Below are 21,964 nucleotides of genomic sequence, written 5' to 3' on the forward strand. Positions count from 1 at the left end.
ATACTGAACTTCTATGTTTTTGTCTGTTGGAAAGTATTTTTGCCAGGTAAGTGGGTACAATCAAACCAGCAGGATGCATCATGGAGGCCTTGGTGGCTGTGCATTATTAGGTGATAGCAGAAATACCACTGACATCACTTTTGCTAATCAAAAATAATAATGTCACTGTCTTGAAATAAAATAATATACATACACTGTTTTTGTTAGTCCTAAAAACTATTTTTATACTCATACTTTAAGTAAATATTTTTATCACTTATAAATAGACTGTCATCATTTTCACCACAAACACAACCAGGCCATAATAGAAAAAAAGGAAATTCAGCTGCAGATGTTTATACATTTAATCTGGCTAATATATATTGTCAACAGACTTGATTATTTCCCCTAAAGCCAATGTCATATTACACAAATTTTAGTCATGGGGCATGTCAGGCTTGCCAGTTGCAGTTGCCGATCTTGTCCCTGAACCATGTCGGTTTAAATGACTATAAATCACTAGGCGTGTCTATTTTAACGACTACATGCCAACTTTCCAGCACAGTCATGGTCACCCCCTTTTATGACAACCAATGATGAGCTGCTTGGCAGAGCTGAGGCTTTACAAAGAGTTTACAGCTATGGCAACTTCAGCCATGATCTCTGCACCATTTTTTGTTCTTTTCCATTTTCTCGTGATACACAAAACACTAGACAACAGACAGATAAGATTCTGTTCTGTTTGTGAGGTCTAAAACACCTGTTTTTCTTATCCCTTGTCACTTCATTATGTGCATTGTACTCCTGAAGAGCATTATTGGGTTGTTAGCTCTCCTGCACACAGAGCTCTCCTGAACAACTAAAGACAAAATGAAGCCTATTGATTTTATTGGAGCGAGTTATAGACTAGTTGGAGTAAGTCACTGGGCACGTCACATTACACAAATGGCTTTGCAGGAGCCTCACACTGCCAACAATTCACTATGTAAATGAAGGCTACAACTGAAAGTTGCTGGAAAGGTCACGTAATGTAACACCGCCTCAAGGGCCGGTTTATACTTCATGCTCAGAACGCATACGTGTGTCTGCCACACATTCCCAGTGTTCATTTGACGTGTCCTCTGAGCACATCCACAGAAATTAACGTTATGCATATGCGCAGTGTGTTCAACTCGGAATATGACCTCAGTGCTTCCGTTTACTATCAACATGTGACAGCAAGTCGCTTTGCAGATCCTACAGGATCAATGTCCATGCTTCACTGTTTGATGAATGGTTCAAAGCAAAATGCTGACATACAAATGTATTTGTGGTGCTTTTCTTTTCAAGCATCACATATTCCCCAACGTAATGATGTAATACATACCATCTTCTGTGCTGTGCTGTGTTTTTTTTTTTTTTTTTGCACCTTCACAAAAGCATCAGAATGTACGGCAGTGTATTTGAGCCACAAAGATAAAATTATGGACATAGTGAAAAGGTCTGTTTTGTGATTAAAGTGGAAGTTTCGGCTTTAATCTCAAAATTTCCACTTTGACCTCAGTTTATTTTGTCAATAAAGTAGATCTTCGTAGACGTCATTTTACCAACCCAGTTGTTAATCGCTATGTGCTTCTGGGGCTTCCTCCTGCGCTGACAGCAGCGACAGGCAGCAATCGTCACACAGAACACATTAAATTTATGATATTCCAGCTCTCTGCACATTTAGAATCCTTAGATTTGTGCTTGATATCACTTTCATGATGAAATGCATTAAAGTATGTATATTACATTTTATGGATAAATCGTCAACTTTATTTAAATAATGAAAACTGTTAATAATTACACACATGGGGGCAGCATGATGTCAGAGCAGTAGTGCAGCTGCCTTGCAGGCAGTCACATCAGTAGGAGTTTGAATGATTTCCTATTGGGCTTCTACAGTGTGCTCCGGTTTCCTTCCAAGGATATGCAGGTTTGGGAATTTGGTGATGCTAAAATGATGCTAGTGTGTGTGCTTGTAGTCACCTTGCAAAGAGCTGATGACCCGACCAGGGATTGTTTCAGCTTCGCACCTGATGCTTGCTGGAATGGGCACATCCCTGGATATATGGATATAATCATTAAACATCCATCCTTTTCAGAGATATTGTGGCAAGGGGTCCTAGGAATTTAATGAATGTTTTGGGCAATTCATAACACAGCGAAGCCGAACATTGTTTTCTCACCGTGATGGTATCTCGCACTGCCACCTGATGGAATCGTTCAGATTTATGTAAAATATACGCACAAGTATAAACAGTACACTGCTTGTGTAGCAGTAGCGTCTGCAATAGTAGGCATCACATCACGTGAAGTATAAACCCAGCCTAAGGTGCAAAGTAGCAGTGTGAATGTAGCCATCTATCTTTTTCGAATCTTTCTATATTTTTAAAATTCCACTAATCTCCACTCATGTTTATTGTTGTCTGACATGATAGGTGGCTAAGGTTGAGTTTTGATAAAGTATCATTAGCAGAAATGGATGCCTTTCTGTGTCAAAATTTGAAGTCCCTTTATCAAGTGCAACCTTAGAGTGCATTGAGCTAGGGAGACTGTCCTACAGACTGCCAGATTTCCCCATCAGTGCATTAGCTCGGTGGTTGTCAACCTGGGGACATAGCAGTACTGGCGAGGTTCATGTTCTTAAAAAAAATAATAATTCCAATTTTAAATACTATTGTTAAACTGCCTTGAAAGTGTTCAAAATGTTTTTAGTTGTTACTTAAAACTATTTATCAAAATATTCAGTGTGCTTACATATGCTTCAATAACCCGGTTATTTACAGAAACCTAATTTCTAAAAAGCCATGTAAACCCTTATTCTGGTTAGAGAAATCAGTTTAATGGCCTCCAAGAAGCCTAGTAATACAAACCTGTAAATAAAATGTTAATTTGACTAAACATATTTATAAAATACAATAAAATTATCACGGGCATCACACTTATTTTCAGATTCATTGGGACAAATGATGAAGTTGAATTCTTTTTTTGCACAGTAAACCTTTAACCAGATTATTGTAGTCTGTGCAAGTCTGTTGTACTGTGGTTGCCTGTATATGTGTAACCTTCACACACGTTTTAAGCAGCCACAGGTAGAACTGCCCACAAGATAAATTTCCTAAGCAAATGTTTGAGCGATTGCATTATTCTTTCTATTTACTTCACAGTCCATTAAGGACTAAGCATATTTATAAAACATAAAAAAAAATGATCACTGGCTTCATGCTTGTTTTTGGATTCACAGTGTACGATGATTTAAATCTTTTTTTTTTTTTTATGCAGTTTAATGACGTGGGAGCATTTTGACAGTGCAGATTTTTAAGAAACCAGGTTATTCACCTTACTCCGTTTGTTTGTGCTTTTAAACGCCCTTTTTTTTGGACAGTGGTATGCATATTAAATAACACTACAAGCTATTTCCACAAAATGGTGAATAGAAATAAAACTGTCAAAGTGTGTTCAATTTAAAAAAATAGCAGTGTTTTCTCTTACCTGTGCTTTATATTGTGTATTTTTAATAAGGATACACAACACCTTTTTGTAAATCACTAACATTATAGGAATGTAATTGATATTTTCTTAATATAATGTTGACAATATAAGACATGCAGAATTGTTTTACAATGTATGTATTATTATTGCTGCAGCGTTTTTTGAACCAGACATGTATTTCCTCTTATACTTTTACAAGTCAGCTAAAATGTTTCATTGTATCTGTTGTTTGAAGGTTCGATTTAAGACAAATGAGCCAGTTTGGGAGGAAGCTTTTACTTTTCTCATCCACAATCCAAAGAGACAGGATCTCGACATTGAGGTATGCACTTTAACAACACTTCTTTTGATGAAAGCCAATAAAAGATGGCTGTATGCATGCATCTTTGAAACATGCATATGGATTAGCCTGCTGTGGTTCCTCTATTGTTGCAGCCCTGAGAGACAGGTTTATAGACATCTTCAATGTTGCCACAGAGAGGGGATACTAATTTAACAAACAAAAGTCTCTGGTGTATTTGTACAATCCAGAATTTATCACCTCATATCTGATTTTCATTTAGGCAGATTAAAGAATTTTAATGAGTATGACTCACTGAATGAATTATGTGATGCAAAATAATGAACAGTCATCAGTATTAGATTTCTGAAACAAAGAAAAAAAATTAACGTTCATCTGTTATATATAATAGCCTTGAAATGTTTAGAGATCTGCAATAGCAGATAACAGATCAATCCAGTTTTAAATTAACCTAAAGTGCAAAAAATAAAGCATAATTGGCAAGATAAATTCTCAATAAATTTTACCCATAAATATGAAATGCATATTTCTAAAATTCTAAGATAACTTTTTATAAGATTAAAATGAACAGTTATATCACTGCAAATTAGAGGGTTTTGAATGTCAAAGAATTAGTTTCTGCACTTATTTTGCAATATTCATTTTACATATGTTCTTATTTTTTTATCATTATTTTTTATTGATGTAACACCAATTATGTTTGTTGTTTTTCTGTCTTGTTAGCCACTGGTTTGTGTGTCTGTGTTTTTTTTTTCTTCCCCATGTTGTTGTTGACAGTAAGTTTCTGTTGCCACCTTGTGATAATTGAAACATTAAAAGCATTAGACAGACTTGATGCGAACAGGACATTCAGCCCATCAAAGCTCTCCAATTAATATCTACAAAATTCCCCAAAAACAACAGCAACCTGAATTTTGAATATTTCTAAAGTCCTACTGTCCACCAACACTACATGGTAACTTATTCCATGTGTCTATAGTTCATTGTGTGAAGAAAAATGTAATTAACTTTGTGAGAAATTCACTCTTAACAAGTTTCTAACTGTGTCCATGTATTCCTGTTGAATTCATTTTAATGTAACAGTTTTGATCCACTGTATTAACCCCTTTCATAATCTTAAAACACTTCAATCAAGTCACCTCTTCATCTCCATTTGCTTAAACTAAAAAGGACCAACTCCTTCAAACTTTCCTCATAAGTCATCCCCTGAAATCCTGGAATCAGCCTAGTCATGCTTTTCTGGACTTTTTCTAGCACTTCTATGTCTTTTTCTGTAGCCTGAAGACCAAAACTGTACACAGTACTCCAGGTGAGGCCTCACCTGTGTGGTATAATGCTTCTGCATCATCAGCTTGGACTTGTACTTATAGATAGTGATGAGTCATAGACTACAACACTATGACTCCTAGATCCTACTCATAAGTGGTACTTTCAGGTTTCGGACCTCCCATTCAGTATTCAAAGCTAACATTTTTACTTCCTATGTGTAATACCTTACATTTACTTAGATTACATTTAATTCCCCACAAATCTGCCTAAGCCTGTATGCTGTCCCAAGCCCACTGTAATGATTCAACAGATTCTAGCTTATCTGCCAAACCACCGGATGTGGTATCATCTGCAGATTTAACCAGCTTTTTTACTTTTATTCCTATCCAGATCATTTATGTATATTAAGCTGGACCTGCTGTATTCAAATGTTAACTTGTGGTACATTTGGGACAGGTCCTATATATACATTTTTTTTATTCCTACTGGGGACAAATAAAGTATATCTAATCTAATTCTGATTATATCTTTTTGTTACTTCCTTAGAGAACTCCTGCATAATAAAACATGACCTCCTCGCCTCAACCCATGCTGACTATTCCCTGAAAACTCCTGTTCTTGCCGTGTTCTGCTCAGTCGTCTCTTTAATAATTACTTCCATTAATTTTCACATTAACCTTACTGTTCTATAGTTACTTGAATTTTCCCAATCACCCTTTCTATATAATGGAATAGTTTTGTTGTTTCCCAGGGATTTCCACAGTGGAAGTCACGTCCCGTAAAGTTATCACTGCAACAGTATTCTTCTATGGAAAACCTTCGTTTGCAGTATTAGAAATTTTCAGATCACTAGGCAGTCAGTTTTTTGATTACAGTTTTTTTGTCATTTTCATCTATTGGTCCTTTATTGCATTTTTTGGCAATCGTATGTAGGGCAACAAATAAGCTAAACAAGATGATGTTTCATCCCTTCCCAGGATGTGGGTTGTTTTTGGTATAGTGAAGCCACCCAGGACATGTGCTGTTTGTCTCTTAAGGCTCACTAGCTTCATGTCTCCCTGTCTTTATTGCCCCGCAGCCTGAATTGCTCCTTTTCTTGAGATGTGGCCCATTATATTGCTTTGGCAATTAATGTGTACATTCTACCAAATCCTCTTGACTTGTAGAATGGCCTGCATTGACAGAGATGGCTGTCTGCTTTTGGCACCTTCATTAAATGATCTGCAGTAATATAAGATCACAACTGTCAACAACTGAACAACCGCTTCCTTTATGATACAGAAAGTGGTTCTACTGGGACACTTTGTTGCTTGCAACCAATATATAATGCCTCCTCCTATCATGTCTGTGTCTATTACAATTGATTATATTGTACAGTTCATTATATTGTATATATTATGACACACAGTGGCATAGTGACAGAATTTCTGTAGGGACACTATAAATCCACCAATCAGTAATTTTTCTAATGCTTATGTACCTTTTACACATAATGAGTATATTGATTATATAATGTAAATTTTGCTCATTATTGTATACAAACAATGTATTCCGAACATGGTGTGTATTACCTGTTTCTTTTTTGTTTTATTTTTATTGATTTTGTACTCATTTTAACTGAGAGAAAGTAAGAATTTTGTAGTATATACAGAAAGTAAATCAATTTGTTAAGAAGACATTTGTACTCTATACAGGACTTGAACCTACTTAATGGGAATTTTATGAAAAGTGAAAAATAATGAATTAGTGGTGACTAGATGAAAGACAGAGCCATTACACAGACAATTCATCCAGCAGTTGAAAGTTGACTCCATGACACTGCATCATCTTATACGCATCTCCTGATTTTCTTCATCTGCCTATTCTTGAATGAACATGTTTTTTCTCTGATTTTTCTCATTTTTTTAAATGTAAATGTGTGGTGCATTTCTATAGGTAAAAGATGATAAACACCAGTGCTCTCTAGGGAACATGAAACTTCCTCTGAGTAAATTGCTAGCAGCAGAAGAGATGACTCTGAACCAGCGTTTCCAGCTGCAACACTCAGGTCCAAGCAGCACTCTCAAGATGAAAATTGCACTAAGGGTAAGGAAAAGACAGTGGTTTATGTTGGAACAAACACATTCGTCTGTCTACTAAGATTTCTATTTTATCATACTAGGGGTGCAAATTGCACACATGCGTTTTTATTAACAATGATGAAATAAGCAACTAGAATAACTGACAAAATCAAAGCGTACAGAATAATTTATTTAATCTATCACTTTGGTCCATCTCAAGTCATATTTTGAAACAAATTTTTTTCCAAGCTAGTCTCCAGCAGGTGCCCAAAGCTAAAGACGGACAGGTAAAGTGTTTGATGATACATGTCAGTGGAGCTTCACATAGGTGGCACGATTAGCGGTAATGCTAGTTTGTTATTACCACAAACAAAATCAGTTTGAAGAATTACAGGTGAGTCCCTGGTAGTGGTTTATTATACTGCCTCAACAGTTTAAATGTTAAAGCTTTACAAAAACTGGGTTCAGCTTAGTTTACATAATCAAAAATATTGTTGTGGTCTAAAAGCCTGCTCCTGTAGTACACTAACACAGCGCAACCTGAAAACTGGTGATTGTATGCAGACTTTGGGTTAATGTGTGCACCAAAAAAAAAAAGAAAAAACTTCAACGCTTTTAAAGCACTAATCCAAATTGTCAAAGTAGCTGGTTATTTTGAATCATTCTGATTGTTCCTTTGCTTCAGGCCAGAAGCAGCCAAAGCTTTTAAGTAAAAATGCAAGCACATTCTTGTAATGGTGGCAGGCGTTAAACAACTCAAATCTGTTCATCAAAACAAAACTCTTGACCAATGAATTAGGGTGAGAGGCAGGTCTTCAATTCTGAAAGACAGTATTATGGGAATGTGCCTTTTCTGTTTACTATGAACGCTGACTTTCCCAGAAGTGTTAGTAATATTTTAGCAAAAAATGCATGCTTTTTGTACTTTTTGAGCATACCACTAAATAACAGACAAACCGATACAATTAATGTGAGAATTTTTTGTGTTTTCCACTGGCATCTTTCACATCAATTGCAGTTGTACAGCAGGGGTCGCCATTAGGGTCTGTTATATCGTAAACTTTTTTCTCTCACTGTACATGAAATCATGAAATTACACATTTTTCTCAGCCATCTCTATAAACTACATGGGGTAAGTAATGTACTGTATAAAAAAATGTCATTTTTGGTTGTGTTAAGTACATAAATGTGATTCTGAACCTCACTTATTAGGCTTTACCAGAGGATTGAAGGCAAAAAACGTTTCTTAAAAATAAGCTTTGCTTTTTGCTTTATTCCTTCAGATCCTTTGTCTTGAGAAGCTGCAGAAGTCTGATCACCCCTCATCAGTTCAGGTGAAGAAGCCTGTCGGCTACAGCAAGGATGTCAAAAAACCCCAGGATGTCAAAAAACCCCAGCCTCAGAAATCTCCGCTGCCTACCCAAGTAGCTGAAAGCTCCACTCAGCCGGTCCCAAAAATATCTTTGACTGCAGACTCAAATGCAAAACCTGAAAAGACATTTCTAGATCAAAAACCCAGTGCCTCCCCTGTAACACCCCAGAAGCTGACAGATGTCAACAGAAGTTCCTCAAACCTGACCACCTCCAGCTTTGCTGGCTCCCCCACCCATCTGTTGGCAAAGGAGCCTACTCCTAGCATCGCATCCGACGTCTCCCTCCCTTATGCTACTCAGGAACTTCGTCACAGGATGCGACAACTACAGAAGTAAACCTGTTTCTTTTTTTATCAAACAAATTAGCCAGACTATTACAAACAATATATCTATATAAATTTGATAGAGATATTGTGGCCTGTTGCAATACTCACTGGCCTTCATTTGGCTTCAAGTATAGCCTGAAAGTCCAAAATAAAAACCAAAAGTTGATTTATTGCAAAACAGGGCTTGTTTATATCACAGGGAAAAGGTAAAAGAGTAACAAACAAAAGAATGAGTAAGGTCTAATGCCCCTCTGGACAGTCCTCAGTATACTGTATGTGTGTTAGTCTCAGACTACCGTATTGAGAGACTGATTCACTTCCCAAAATTACAAAATTATTGTCACTGTTTACCTCTCAACTGCACTACTCTTCAGTATACTGGCCTGCCTTTTCTACCATCTGAGTCCATGCCACTAACTCCTGTTCCAGCAGGAAGCTTAATCTTACATGGTTGGAAGAGACTTTTAAACCTGGGACAGTAACTGGGATTTTCCATCTGAGGTCCCAGATGCTATATAGCCCTTGGAGCATACTGTTAGAGTTCCCTCTAGCAGACGCACTTTCATAAATGGCTTTTGATGGCAACTGATGGGGCCCATACAAGTTGTATTCCCTGAATGACATATGGAAGCCCAGACACACTGAAGTGGAATAAGACTCTGTCCACTATCAATTTGGGGAAGTCCTTACCAGAGGTGGGTAGAGTAGCTCAAAATTGTACTCAAGTAAGAGTAGCGTTACAGTGATCCCCCGCCTATCACGGAAGTTACGTTCCAGACCCATCAGCGATAGGTGAAAATCCATGATATAGAAAGACTATATAAATAAAAAAAATTTTTTATAGTTTAAGCCTTAAAATACCCATCCCACACGCTTTAAACACATGTAAACTTATTAAAACACACTTTGTAAACACATATGATATGTGATGTTGGGCTAAGGATAAGAGTAACATCTCTCTATTATAAAACATTTTAATGTCACGCAAGACAAGGCAGTGAGACAGAAGGACAGCTGCTGTACAGGCTTTTAAATGATCGACGCACAGAGCAACAAACAGAACAGACATCTTGGCAGAAGCAGCACAAAGCCAGTAGCTGATCCATCCACTTCTACTTAGCGTGCATTCAGCTCCCTCCCTTCACAATGCGAGCAGGTGAGATGCGAAGTACCTCCGGGGGGGGTTGAGTGAAGTCATCGAGACCAGATCATCTCGGAGAAACACTTTGACGACACACAAGACTAGACATTACAACCTTAGGAGGCAAAACCTGTGAGACGGTGACCTTTGCACATCACGCTGTACTTACAAACAATTTAAAACAAGTTCATGAACGCCTAACCTAGCAGTTGTAGGAATGCTTTTGGCAAACAAACTCCAGGTGCTCCCAGCTCTTAATACAACAACAAGCAGAACATGCAGCTTGCCAGCAGCAGCTGCAGAAAGCCAGCAGATGATCTGAGCACTTCTCCTTCACATGCGTTCATCCCTCAGCCCCACCCCCCCCTCAGAACGCGCAGAGCAACAAACAGAACAGGCACCTTGGCAGAAGCAGCACAAAGCCAGTAGCTGATCCGTCCACTTCTGCTTAGCGTGCATTCAACTCCCCCCCCCCCCCCCCTTCACAAAGCGAGCGGCAGAGACGCAAAGTGGCAAAAGGACAGCTGCTGTACAGGCTTTTAAGTGATTGACGCAAAGCACGACAAGCAGAACACACAGCTGGCTAGCAGCAGCAGCAAGACACCAGCTGAACTGATCGCATCTCTTTAGCGTGTGTTCAGACCCCCCTTCACAACGCGAGCAGCGTTATAAGTGCCGTGAGAAAGAGATTTAACCACGCCGGAGCAGGAAATAAAGGACAAATATTGTTTTTACAAAAGTTTTAAAGTAAAAATGAAAATAATGCATATGTAACAATTCCCATGAAAATAACAATCTCTTTAAATTGTTTATCCAGTAAACCAAACCCGGGGGTGGGCGAGCGAAGTGAGCAGGGGGCGGAGCCCCCTATTAATAATGATAATATTAATAAATCCACGATGTGGCGGGGGCGCAATAGTTGAACCGCGATATATCGGGGGATTACTGTACTTCAAAATAATATTACTCATGTACAAGTAAAAAGTAGTCATCCAAAAAATTACTCAAGAGTAAAAAAAGTATTTGGTGAAAAGACTACTCAAATAGTGAGTAACTGTTTGATCATAATAAATGATTTATTTTTTAGAAATGTTGTAATAAGACAGACAAAAATATAAAATAATGTGCAAATTCTGCCATTTCCAAATAATAAAACAAAAAATGAGTAAAAATAAATACTTTTCAAAATAAAGATGCACAAATAACACAAAGTTCCAAATCTCAGTTTTTCACAACAAAGCTTTTGAAGCCAATGCCTACAGTAGGTAACATGTATGTTTGAACAGTGCAAACTCCTTACAGTGACAAGATATACTGTACACTGACAATATAATACTGCATATTCACTTGCCCTCCAAATAGCACAGCTGATAGAAAATAACATTAGAACAAGGCAGCTTGTGCATGTACAAGAAGTCTCACTTTACCATGACTGTCTGTGTCTGTGCAAGTTTGGTTAAAACCTGCTTGTTCTTCACTCAGTGAAGTGATGGTTAAGCTTCAGCAGGAGTTGGCTCTCATTTTTCATGTATTCTTTCTTTCCCTGTCCGCTGTCTGTGAGGAGTTTGTGCCACTATGCCGCCACAGTTTGTGTGTGGTCATGTGACTACATGGCTACGTCTGATTTGTGAAGCGGAGTCTTGTGATTATTGTTGCTACATCTGATTGGTGAAACAGTCATGCAGTAGATCCACTGGCGGCTTCTCTCTGGCAAAAATATAGTGTATCTAATGGGAAAAAAGTAATGAGTCGAGTGTTGCCCAGTGTAGCGGAGTAAGAGTAGCGTTTCTTCTTCACAAATGTACTCAAGTAAAAGTAAAAAATATGGTGCAGTAAAACTACTCTTAGAAGTACAATTTTTTAAAAAAGTTACATTTACTCTGTTACATTTACTTGAGTAACTCTTTACTACCCACCTCTGCTCCTTACATACTAACAGGAGCTCCTCTCTGCCTTGATTAAATCAGGGACTTATACTATGCTGTTGGCTATTAATGAGATCAATGTCTGCTATACTATTACAGCATTTGTTTTTATTAATATCTTTGAAAAATGCAAAGATGTTCCAAATAATTAATAAATATTTAGAAATGATAAGGAATTACTTAAATGGTTCAATCAGAAATGCACAAAAACTACAAAAAATGTATCAGATTCAAGTAATTGTAAAGCATTTCTTTTGAACAGACAGTAAGCTAGTAGATTTAAGAGTCATCAGTTTTCAGACTTTGTTATATGAGAAAGATTGAGTTTCCCTTAGACCTTTGAAACAGAGTTGGTAAATCTCATTCATATTGAGATCTCAATTAAGGTCCTTATAATGAGACATCTGTGAACGTTTGAATCGGATATTTTCCGCATTACTTTATAAGTAATATACGATGCTCTTAAAAATACTTGTTTGGTAGTCTGTGTGGTTCCTTGTACAACCATTGTTTAATAAGGAATCATTTCATTCCATGAAGGGTTCTTTGCATATGCAATTGGTTCTTTGGGCTTTGGAAAGGTTCCAAATATGTGGATAAAATAAAAATCTTTAATGTGTTGTAGACTACTTAGCAGGATACTCACATAGTACGAAAAATTGAACTTAGCCTGTTATACAGCAAGAGTCATTAAAAAAAATCAGGAACTCGTTGCATTTCACAAATCTGTTATCATCTGTTTATGCATCCAGTTATGAATCTAGAAAGTGCCCTTCAGGTCCTCAGCTGGCTTTTTCCTCAGATACGTGCCAAATACCAGTGTCATCTGCAACAGAGAAATGATATGATGACAGCTGAGGACCTGTAATGTGTTTCTTTCTTAAACTCTCGGATGTACTTACCCTCTTCTGCAATTTGCATCTGGGCCTTCTCCTTTTTTCTGCCTCGGTTAAATCTAGTTACTCCTCTTCAGTTTGTTAGATGGGACATTCATTCTGTAGAAAAACAATAGATTATAACAGAATTCTTGAGGAAGCTGTTTCGTTTTTTTTTTTTTCTACAGTATTGATCCGAATAACAAGTTTCAGCAGTGCTAAAGCAGTTACAACAATTTCTCAAATACTGCATTAGCTTTTAAAATTAATAATTACGGATTAGCTAATAAAGTTGACCATTAGGATACTGAAGGAATGGCTGCTGAAAATGGGGCTTTGCAGTCATATGCAAGTAACATATTAAAATCCCGTTATTTCAAGCACTAATAGCCATTAGTATCACTAGTAATGTCTTGGCTGTATTTTTAAGTCAATTTAATAGTATCATGATAAAAAGTGTCTGTTTCTATAAAAAAACACAAACATTTCTGGTTGTGTTCAAACTTTTGACTGATAGCATAATTATACAAACAATGCATTCAAAACTGCAGTCCATACTAGGTAAACGTAAACCTAATAGGTATTTCAACCAAGTACTTCTTGTTCTGGGAGAGAATAAATACTTTGGTTAAAGTTAACAGAATGAAAGTCCCAGCTTTAGGGATTTCTGACTAAACTATAGATAAATACTTTCTTCTCGGTATTCTTAAATGAGGGTTATTTACAACAAACGTTTTTTTCTAGCAGGAGTCCAATGTTCAGAGATTTCTGCTTAATTGAAAATTGTAAAGAGCCAGCATTCAGGGAATAAAAGAGTTTTTTTTGTTTTGCTTTATTTCTTCCCCCCTTCTCAAGTAGAGCACAGTCAGAGATAATTAAACAAGATGAAAGGAAAAAAATGTGTCAAGTGTCAGTAATTTGTGCTCTGTTTTGGTGACCATTCAATAGAAAATTCCATTGTGTCTGAAACCTTTTGGTAATTATTTTCCCCCAGATCAATTTTAGATAGTGAAACTCTTCATTTCGAATTATTGGTGTGCTTTAATTGGTTGGTTGGAATGTTGGTGGTGTGAAAAAATATTGTGAGTGGTACGAGTTTTTCTTGTCTTTACTAGAAGATGCTTTTGCCTTTATTATTTTTTTTTTACTTGCAATATTAACACTATATATGAAAGGAGTGAAATGAAAAACATGAAATGTGTATTTTGTTATCTCACACAACTTATGTATATTTACAGTGGAGCAGCTTCAAGCCAGTTTCCTCTGGGCCAAATCCAGCTGACCATTCGACATAGTTCCCAAAGAAATAAGCTCATTGTGGTGGTACATGCTTGTCGGTGAGTAAAACCCGTTTTCATGCTTTTCTTTGAATTCTGTTCAGCTGAGGAGCAAAGCTGTCTGGTTAAATTCCTTCATAGAAGCAGTCTTAGTGGATTTTGCATGTTTTTCTTGTGTCTTTGTTGCTTTTTCTCAGGGTATTCCCTTTTTCTCCCATAATCCAGAGGCATGTATTGTAGGTTTAATTAGCAATTCTAGAATTACCAATGTGTGTGTTAATATGAGTTTCACCATAAGTGTGGCCTTATTTAGACAGGTGCCTCATCTAGGATTGAATCCATCAGGCTTGTTTGTTTAGCTAATAGCGAATCTATCCCAGTATCTCCTCCAGATTCTTCTTAAAGTTTGTCAAGGTTTCTACATCAACTGCATCATGTCTCTGTAGTTTGTCCCAGATTCCTATCCTTTCTGATTTCAGACCTAATTGCCCTTTCCCCTTTTCTCCACTGGTGTCCTCAAGTACGTGATTCACGGTTAAGTTGAAAGAATTCTGCTGGATCTACTTTATCAGTGCCTTTGAGAATTTTTGAAGACTAGGATTAGGTTTAAGGTTTCTTTGTTTAGTCATGTTTACACAAGAAAACATGAAATTTGCCTTCTCGGTTGCATCTAATAACAGACAGAATGAAATAAAACAAACAAATAGAAACAAGACAGGTTAAGGTAAGGCAGTTAGATAAAACATATTTACATAAAAAAAAATGGTTACAGGATATATATCAAAACCTTAATCATCCATCTGTCCATTTTCTAACCCGCTGAATCCGAACACAGGGTCACAGGGGTCTGCTGGAGCCAATCCCAGCCAACACAGGGCACAAGGCAGGAACCAATCCTGGGCAGGGTGCCAACCCACCGCAGACCTTAAACATTATCTCCGATATTTCTTATTGAAAAGTCGAATTTCACAAGGAAGAAAGGAATTTCTGAAGTGATTTGTGTGGGTTTTCAAAGTGACCATCCTTCCTGATTTACTGAAGTTTAGTGCTGCATGTAATGGATGTCTGTCATCAGTTGAGATGATTTCCAGTTTCTTTAGCATTGCCCTCTGACACACACTTGTCAAATCATCTACATCAGCCCAACAACTTTAGCTGCATACTTCGTAATCTGATAGAGCTTTTGTGAGTTTTGGTTTGTCAGACTATTAAACCAGGCAATGAACCTGAAAGTGATCACAGACTGGATCAGACTGCGATAGAAGGACAACATGAGGTCCTTGTCTACTTTAAATAGTTTGAGTTTATGGAGGAGAAATAAGCGCTGGTTGCATTTAGAGAATATTTTTTTGTATTTGTATTCCAGTTAAGATTGTTATCTAGGTAAGTTCCTAAGTATTTATATTCGGTCACTATTTCTACCTCCTCCTCCAGAACTACAATGGGTGAACATACAGATTTTTGTCTCTTAAAATGAAATATTATTTCTTTGGTCTTTATTACATTCAGAGTGAGAGAGTTTTAATTGCACCAGTTTACCATACAGTCCACTTGATTTAGATAGTTGCTTTCATCCTCCCCAGATATGCGTCCTATAAGCATGGAGTCATCAGCATACCTGATAATGTAGCAGTGGTCATTGTTCTGTCTCAGGTAACTTGTGTACAGAGTAAACAGTAATGGTGATGAGACACACCCCTGCGGTCTTCCTGTGTTTGAATGAATGACTATTGAAAAAGTGTCCTGTACTTTAACTGTCTGTGAACGGTTTAAAAGAAAGTTCTGAATCCATAGTGTAATAAATGGGTTTACATTCATACTGTTCAATTTCCCAATCAGTATATGAGGCTGTATGGTATTGAACGCTGAAGAAAAATCCAAAAATACCGCTCTGACATATGAACCAGGCTGATCAAGAAAGGTGTAGATTTGGTTCCCATACAGTGTCCTCTGCTCGAGACTAAACAAGTTTAATTCTCAGAGTGTGTCAGAGTATGATGCGTCCTTTAGTCCTGGGATACACCTGGTTGCTCTCCTCTGCACAGCTGCAATCTCACTAGTACATTATATCATCTGACCATAATGTCCCTTGATTTATATTTAATAGTTTTTACAATATTACCTAATATTTTACTTGCCTTTTTAATAATCTTTGTGCATTGTTCAGATGATGAAAATGTTCTGTCAACATAAACCCCTAAATCCTTTTCAGAGGTTGCTTCCCTTAGGACTTTGCTTCCCATCTTGTATTTATAATTGATGTTCCTTGTACCCATGTGCAGCACTTCACACTTTTCTATGTTAAATTGTATTTTCCAAGTGTTTGCCAAGTTCTGCAGCTATTCCAAGTCTTCTTGAATTGTTTTTGCTGCTTCTTCAGTGTCTGCTATTCCTCCAATTTTAGTATTATTTGCATATTTGCAAATTTAGTAACTACACTGTAATCCATATCATTAATATACCGTATATAGTCGCGTGTAAGTCGGGTTCTTGAAACCCAAAAGCTCAATAATAAAATCAGACCCTGACTTATATGCACGTTCATAATTGCAACACTTAATTTTTTTTAATTTATTTTTTTATTTTATATATATATACATGTTCTTGGTTCCTGCAGTCTCGCACCAGTATCTCTGACACATCAAATTTTGTTGCAGCAGCGCAGTTGCCAATTTCTTTCACCATTTCAACGACGTTTTGTTTAAAACCAGCTTCATATTTTCTTCTGATTGAACGCTCCATCGTAGATAAGGAATGCTCTTATGATAAAGGTGTATGATGGTGTGAGACACACAAAACAGTGAAAACATTGCTTCAGAATAGTATAGATATTACCCCGTGGTCACATAGGCAAAATACATAAAAAAAAAAAAAGGCAGTGTGCGCCGTGGTTCCACTCTAAGGTGGGCGTTAGCATATCATAATCTCTTGGACCAATAGCGTGAGTTTTCTGCATTCGACTTATATGACCGACATTCTAAAATACCAGAAATTATACTGACTTATCCACAAGAGAACTTAAATGCGAGTATATATGGTACATCAGAAAAAGTAGTGGTCCCAGAACAGACCCCTGAGGGACTCCACTGATGACCTCGCTTCATTTACCTCTCATCTGCACTCTTTGTCTCCTGCCAGTTAACCAACTTTGCTTCCCACCTCGTGCAAAATGCTGGAGGGACAGGCCCTTATCTTACTACCCTCAAAAGAATTAAGTGGGTTTGATACAGGATGCACATTATTTTGCTTTTTTATAGTGTTGCACAGGTGCATCAAACTCAATATGACAAGACTTTCTGACAATACATTTGTGAAAAATTAAGTTTGGGTTACAGCAGCCCTGAAGTGTAGCCGTCACTGACGAGATGCTTACATGCATTATAGAAGCTAACACATTTCCATAGCAGGCACCCAGGTGGATTAAGTAACTTGTACTTAAGTAACCATATGATGTGCGTGGGTCACAAAGTAAGACTGATTATGACTAAACTTATGCCAAAGTCTGACTTCTTGAGAGAAGGAAAAGCTTATTGAAAGTAATAAACAATATTTATATTCTGCCTTAGACTGGTAAAAACTTTTGACATTTTCATTGTTTTGTAGTTTGTAGATACATTTGTTCATTAACAAATAGAAATCCTTCAATCATAGATTAAAAGGCTGTGTGTAAGACATGACTGAAAATAACTAAATGTTGTGTTTAAAAATTGATAAAATTTTACAAAAAAAACATTATAAAATGTTATTATAAAAATAATTGCATAGTCCACAGGTTTAATTAGTTATTGTTCTTGTTGTTGCATGAGCAGTTCTTTCAGGTCTCAGTTTATGTTTGTCTGCTCCATCCATTCATTTTCAAACCCACCTAGTCCAATTCACAGTTGCCATGTCAGTTGAAATTGTGCTGCCCAAAAAACATAAAAATAGACATGATGACATTGTATAGGAAATGAATGATTCAGCCATTATTTGAACCCAGATTTCTTATTCTGGGGGCATTAGTTCTCAGTGTTGTGTACAGCCAGATTCCACTTAATTTTGCCCCCAAGTAATGCCATTTTGTATTTCTCTTCCAGCAATCTAATAGCGTTTAATGAAGATGGTTCAGACCCGTACGTACGAATGTATTTATTACCCGACAAAAGGAGATCTGGAAGAAGGAAAACGCAAGTGGTGAAGAAGACACAGAATCCAGTTTATGATGAAACGTCAGTGTTTTCTGATATTGAAAAGCTCAGTATATTAATGGAAACTACATAGATGGGTAATGATTGATGTACCTGAGTAATTGCTAAATAAATAAGTTGATGTAGTTGATCCATTAAACAACTACATGGTGGAGCACTTAAATACATGCAAGAAAAAAGTGATAACTCAGGAATTATACTGTATGTAATACATGTCAGGTTTTTTTAATGACCTAAACAACTATTTGGAATTGGACTATAAGGGAATATGCTAATAATATACAACAAGTCTGAGATGTCTTAAAAGTGTTGATTTTTAAAGCTGCCATACTCAGGGGTGGACTCATTTCATCTTATTCTCAAACATATGTACATGTAATTCTGGTCTAATGCTGCATTCACATGCTCTTGGACTGTGTAGAGCTCCGAGTTGTGACGTTTCACCTTCCCACTTCAGTGCATTCATGTGGGTTTCTGGTCGGACTATTAAAAAAAAATACAGTATCCCTTTGGATTTTTATTTGATTTCCAAAAAAAAAGCAATTAAAGGTAAATTACATTTTTTGTGGAAATAAAAAGCAAAATAAACGTGTTGAATATGTATCACTTTGCTCCAAGTGCATTTCAATCAAAAAATGTCATTTTGGGCTGACCAGGTTATACGTTTTAATTTAAACAATTGACTAAGGTGAAAGGTCAGTGTTACGTCAAAACATAGACAATTTGGGTAACTTTGTTTTGTCTGAATTATCCGAGTTGTAATTCTGACACAACAATTTCGATTTACCATCTGAACAGCACACCATACCAAATACTAAAAACAAAGATAGTCTGATCCGTTAAATATCTATATTTAGAGAGCGAGAGTTGGAGAAGGAGAGAGGCATGACAAGTATTTCAAAACATTATTCTGGCACCTAGTTATTTTCACAATATCAGGTATTTTCAGCTGTTGAGGTAAAACTAAGAAAAAATATGCAAAGAAAAGGAAAAATACATAAAAATAAATTCATAAAATAAAATTTTAAAAAGTACATTATTAGGTTTTACTCAGGGCACTTTTGTCCAGCTACCTATAAACATGACATTCTGTTCAGTATATAGAAATAGGCCATCTGAGTAATTGTACGAGGTCCAGTTTGTGGTTTAGCGACAGCAATATTTTGCTCAGGTGTGTAAAGTGTAGAGAAGGATTTCATTTTCAAAAAGGATTTCCCATTACTTACCTGAGAAGTGACAGGTAAGTTGTTGTCAAAAAATGACGTGCAAAAGCAGCACAAAAAGTGATTAGGCTGATGTGTCCATTGAGATGAAAAGCATCATCTTCTGCACTAACATGTCAATCCACATAAAATAAAGCACATCTTTCCAGCAGCTTTTTGAAGTTTAACTATTAAAACTACACTGAATCTGAAAGCATGAAGCATAAAAATGATGGTCTTGTTATTTGCCTGTGGGGGCTTCCACATCCTTCCAGTGTTTTATTAACAGGCACTTCACTTTCCTTCCACATCCCAAAGATAATAGTTGAACTGGCCTTTATTGGTTAATGTGTGCATAATTGTGACCTGCAATGGACTGGCTGGGGTTGGCTGTCACTCCATGTGATCCTCTGCAGAAATAAGCAGGCTGGAAAACAAATCAATGGCAAGTAAGGGTTTTATTGAACTATAGGAACTAAGGGCTGTTTATATTTATTTACATTTACATTTATTTACTTGGCAGACACTTTTATCCAAAGTGACTTAAAAAAGAAATAAACATAATTGAATAACACTAGGCTAGACCCTGTTTGTTCAGCAAGTGTAGTAAAATGGTTAACAAAAGATGATTGCCACAAGAGAAAAAAATGTAATAACTAATAAATTTACAATCACAGATTAACAATCAATAACAACAAATCAACCAAAAATATGAAAGATCACAGAGCAAAGTTTTTGTTTTTCAATCAATTAGATACTCACAGAACAGGTGGGTTTTCAATTGCTTCTTAAATAAATTGAGGAAGTCAGCAGTATGGATGGCGGTGGGTAGCTCTTATACAGCTTAATTCTTATAATGTGACTAAAAACATTGAAGTAATGTATACAGTTTAACAGAAGATTTACAATATCTGTTTTATAAGACTTGACTAGGTATGTAGGTGTGGTAGAGATGGTAGATAGCTGCAAGTGTTAATTGGAAGTAAAATTGTAAAACAATGTTCAATTACATTTGCAAGCTGGATTGGTATATATAAATTCAATCATTTATATACTTTTATTCAGAGTTGATTTTTTGAAAGAAAGTCTGTTTATTCAGTTTTCTCCTTTTAAGTTATGCAATTTCAAAAGCATTCACCTTGTTGTAAATTGCTGGTAGGAAATGTGGAAGTTGGTCAAACAGTTTCAGTGTTCTGCCAACAAGTAACTGTTAAGTAGCAAATGCAATTAGTGTTTTCGTGTAACTATAAAAATGTATCTTCACAACTTTGAAAGTGTTAATTTGCATAACATGTTCATTGATAACAGCCACTACAGGCCATGTGATAGTCTCATGCAGAGTCAGGTCACAGATCCACCATCCTGCTTGTGTGGGAATTGTCCAAGTATCCCAATTTTCCACTCACATCCCCTAACATGTGCAGCTTAGTTTAATTATCAGTATCAAAACTGACCCTTGTGTGAGTGGGCCCTGCACTGTACTGTTGCCCTGTCCACAGCTGTTTGCTGCCTTACACCCAGCAGTTACCAGATTAGTTCCAGCCACCCACAAACCAGTATTGTGTGTTTGAGAATGAGATTAAATGAACCAGGGTCCTTGGCATTTCATTCACTTGTCAAAGCTATGTAACATCTGGTGTATCTGTCTTGGCTACTATTAAATACTGTATGTCTTTCTCTTTGCAGTTTTGAATTTAGCGTTCCTTTGAGTGACATACAACGGAGAACTCTGGATGTTGCTGTCAAAAATAGTGGAGGATTCCTGTCCAAAGACAAAGGGCTCCTTGGAAAGGTATTTAAGCCTGAACACTGTTAGTATGGATTTTATACATTTTCCTTACATCTGAAACAACTTCTTGCTCATCCCAAAGTTGTATATGTGTTAGGTTAAGTGATGATTCCAGAATAACATCAATGAGGCCAAACTTTTAAAGAATTGAACACTTATTGAAAACACACAGGTGAAGAATGAACAATGGGAAGAACACACAGTGTAAACATAAACTAAAGTGAACCTACATAGTCTACATAGTGAAGAGACTCGCCCATTTTGCCAACTTTTAATATCTCAGAGTTCTCTGTTCACATCCCATCTTTCTACCCAGGCCTCTCTTACCATATCCTTTGCCCCAGCTCAATTGCTGGGTGTAGATTCATGGCGTTTCTGTCTTGAGGCTGCATTAAACTTACTTCCAACTTACTTTCTGCCAGACCAAGAACTACTTCCAGGTGGAATGCTGGGTCTTTAATGTGACTGTGCCAGCAATTCACTGGGCCTTTTGGCAGCTGCTAGAACTGCTGTACTTCTGATTTTTGCTTAAAGGAACACACAGTCACACTTCTTTTGTTCAGTCTTCCCACCCTTACTTTTATTATGACAACATGTTTCCAAGTTAAGAGCTTTGCTCAAGGGTCCAATGGAGTAGGATCCCTTCTGGTAGTAATGGGATTAGAACCCGCAGCCAACCAACTACCATCCTTAGCCCCAGAGTCACAACTCCACCCGTTTTGTCCTCCTGTCAAACTTATGGGGCTT

At 36.9% G+C, this 21,964-nt stretch overlaps 1 protein-coding gene across 3 annotated transcripts in view; it reads left to right on the top strand.

The window, feature by feature from the left end:
• Positions 1–21,964, top strand: part of esyt2b (extended synaptotagmin-like protein 2b) — a 256,271-nt gene that overhangs the window by 227,001 nt on the left and 7,306 nt on the right. For all 3 annotated transcript variants that reach the window (XM_051929061.1, XM_028804139.2, XM_028804140.2), the window contains 6 exons: positions 3,728–3,814; positions 6,998–7,147; positions 8,406–8,827; positions 14,001–14,099; positions 18,116–18,247; positions 21,115–21,220. In XM_051929061.1, coding sequence (XP_051785021.1) covers positions 3,728–3,814; positions 6,998–7,147; positions 8,406–8,827; positions 14,001–14,099; positions 18,116–18,247; positions 21,115–21,220 — 996 coding nt within the window. The remainder of the gene's footprint in view (positions 1–3,727; positions 3,815–6,997; positions 7,148–8,405; positions 8,828–14,000; positions 14,100–18,115; positions 18,248–21,114; positions 21,221–21,964) is intronic.

The sequence above is a fragment of the Erpetoichthys calabaricus genome, chromosome 6, assembly GCF_900747795.2.
Source record: "Erpetoichthys calabaricus chromosome 6, fErpCal1.3, whole genome shotgun sequence".
NCBI lineage: Eukaryota > Metazoa > Chordata > Cladistia > Polypteriformes > Polypteridae > Erpetoichthys > Erpetoichthys calabaricus.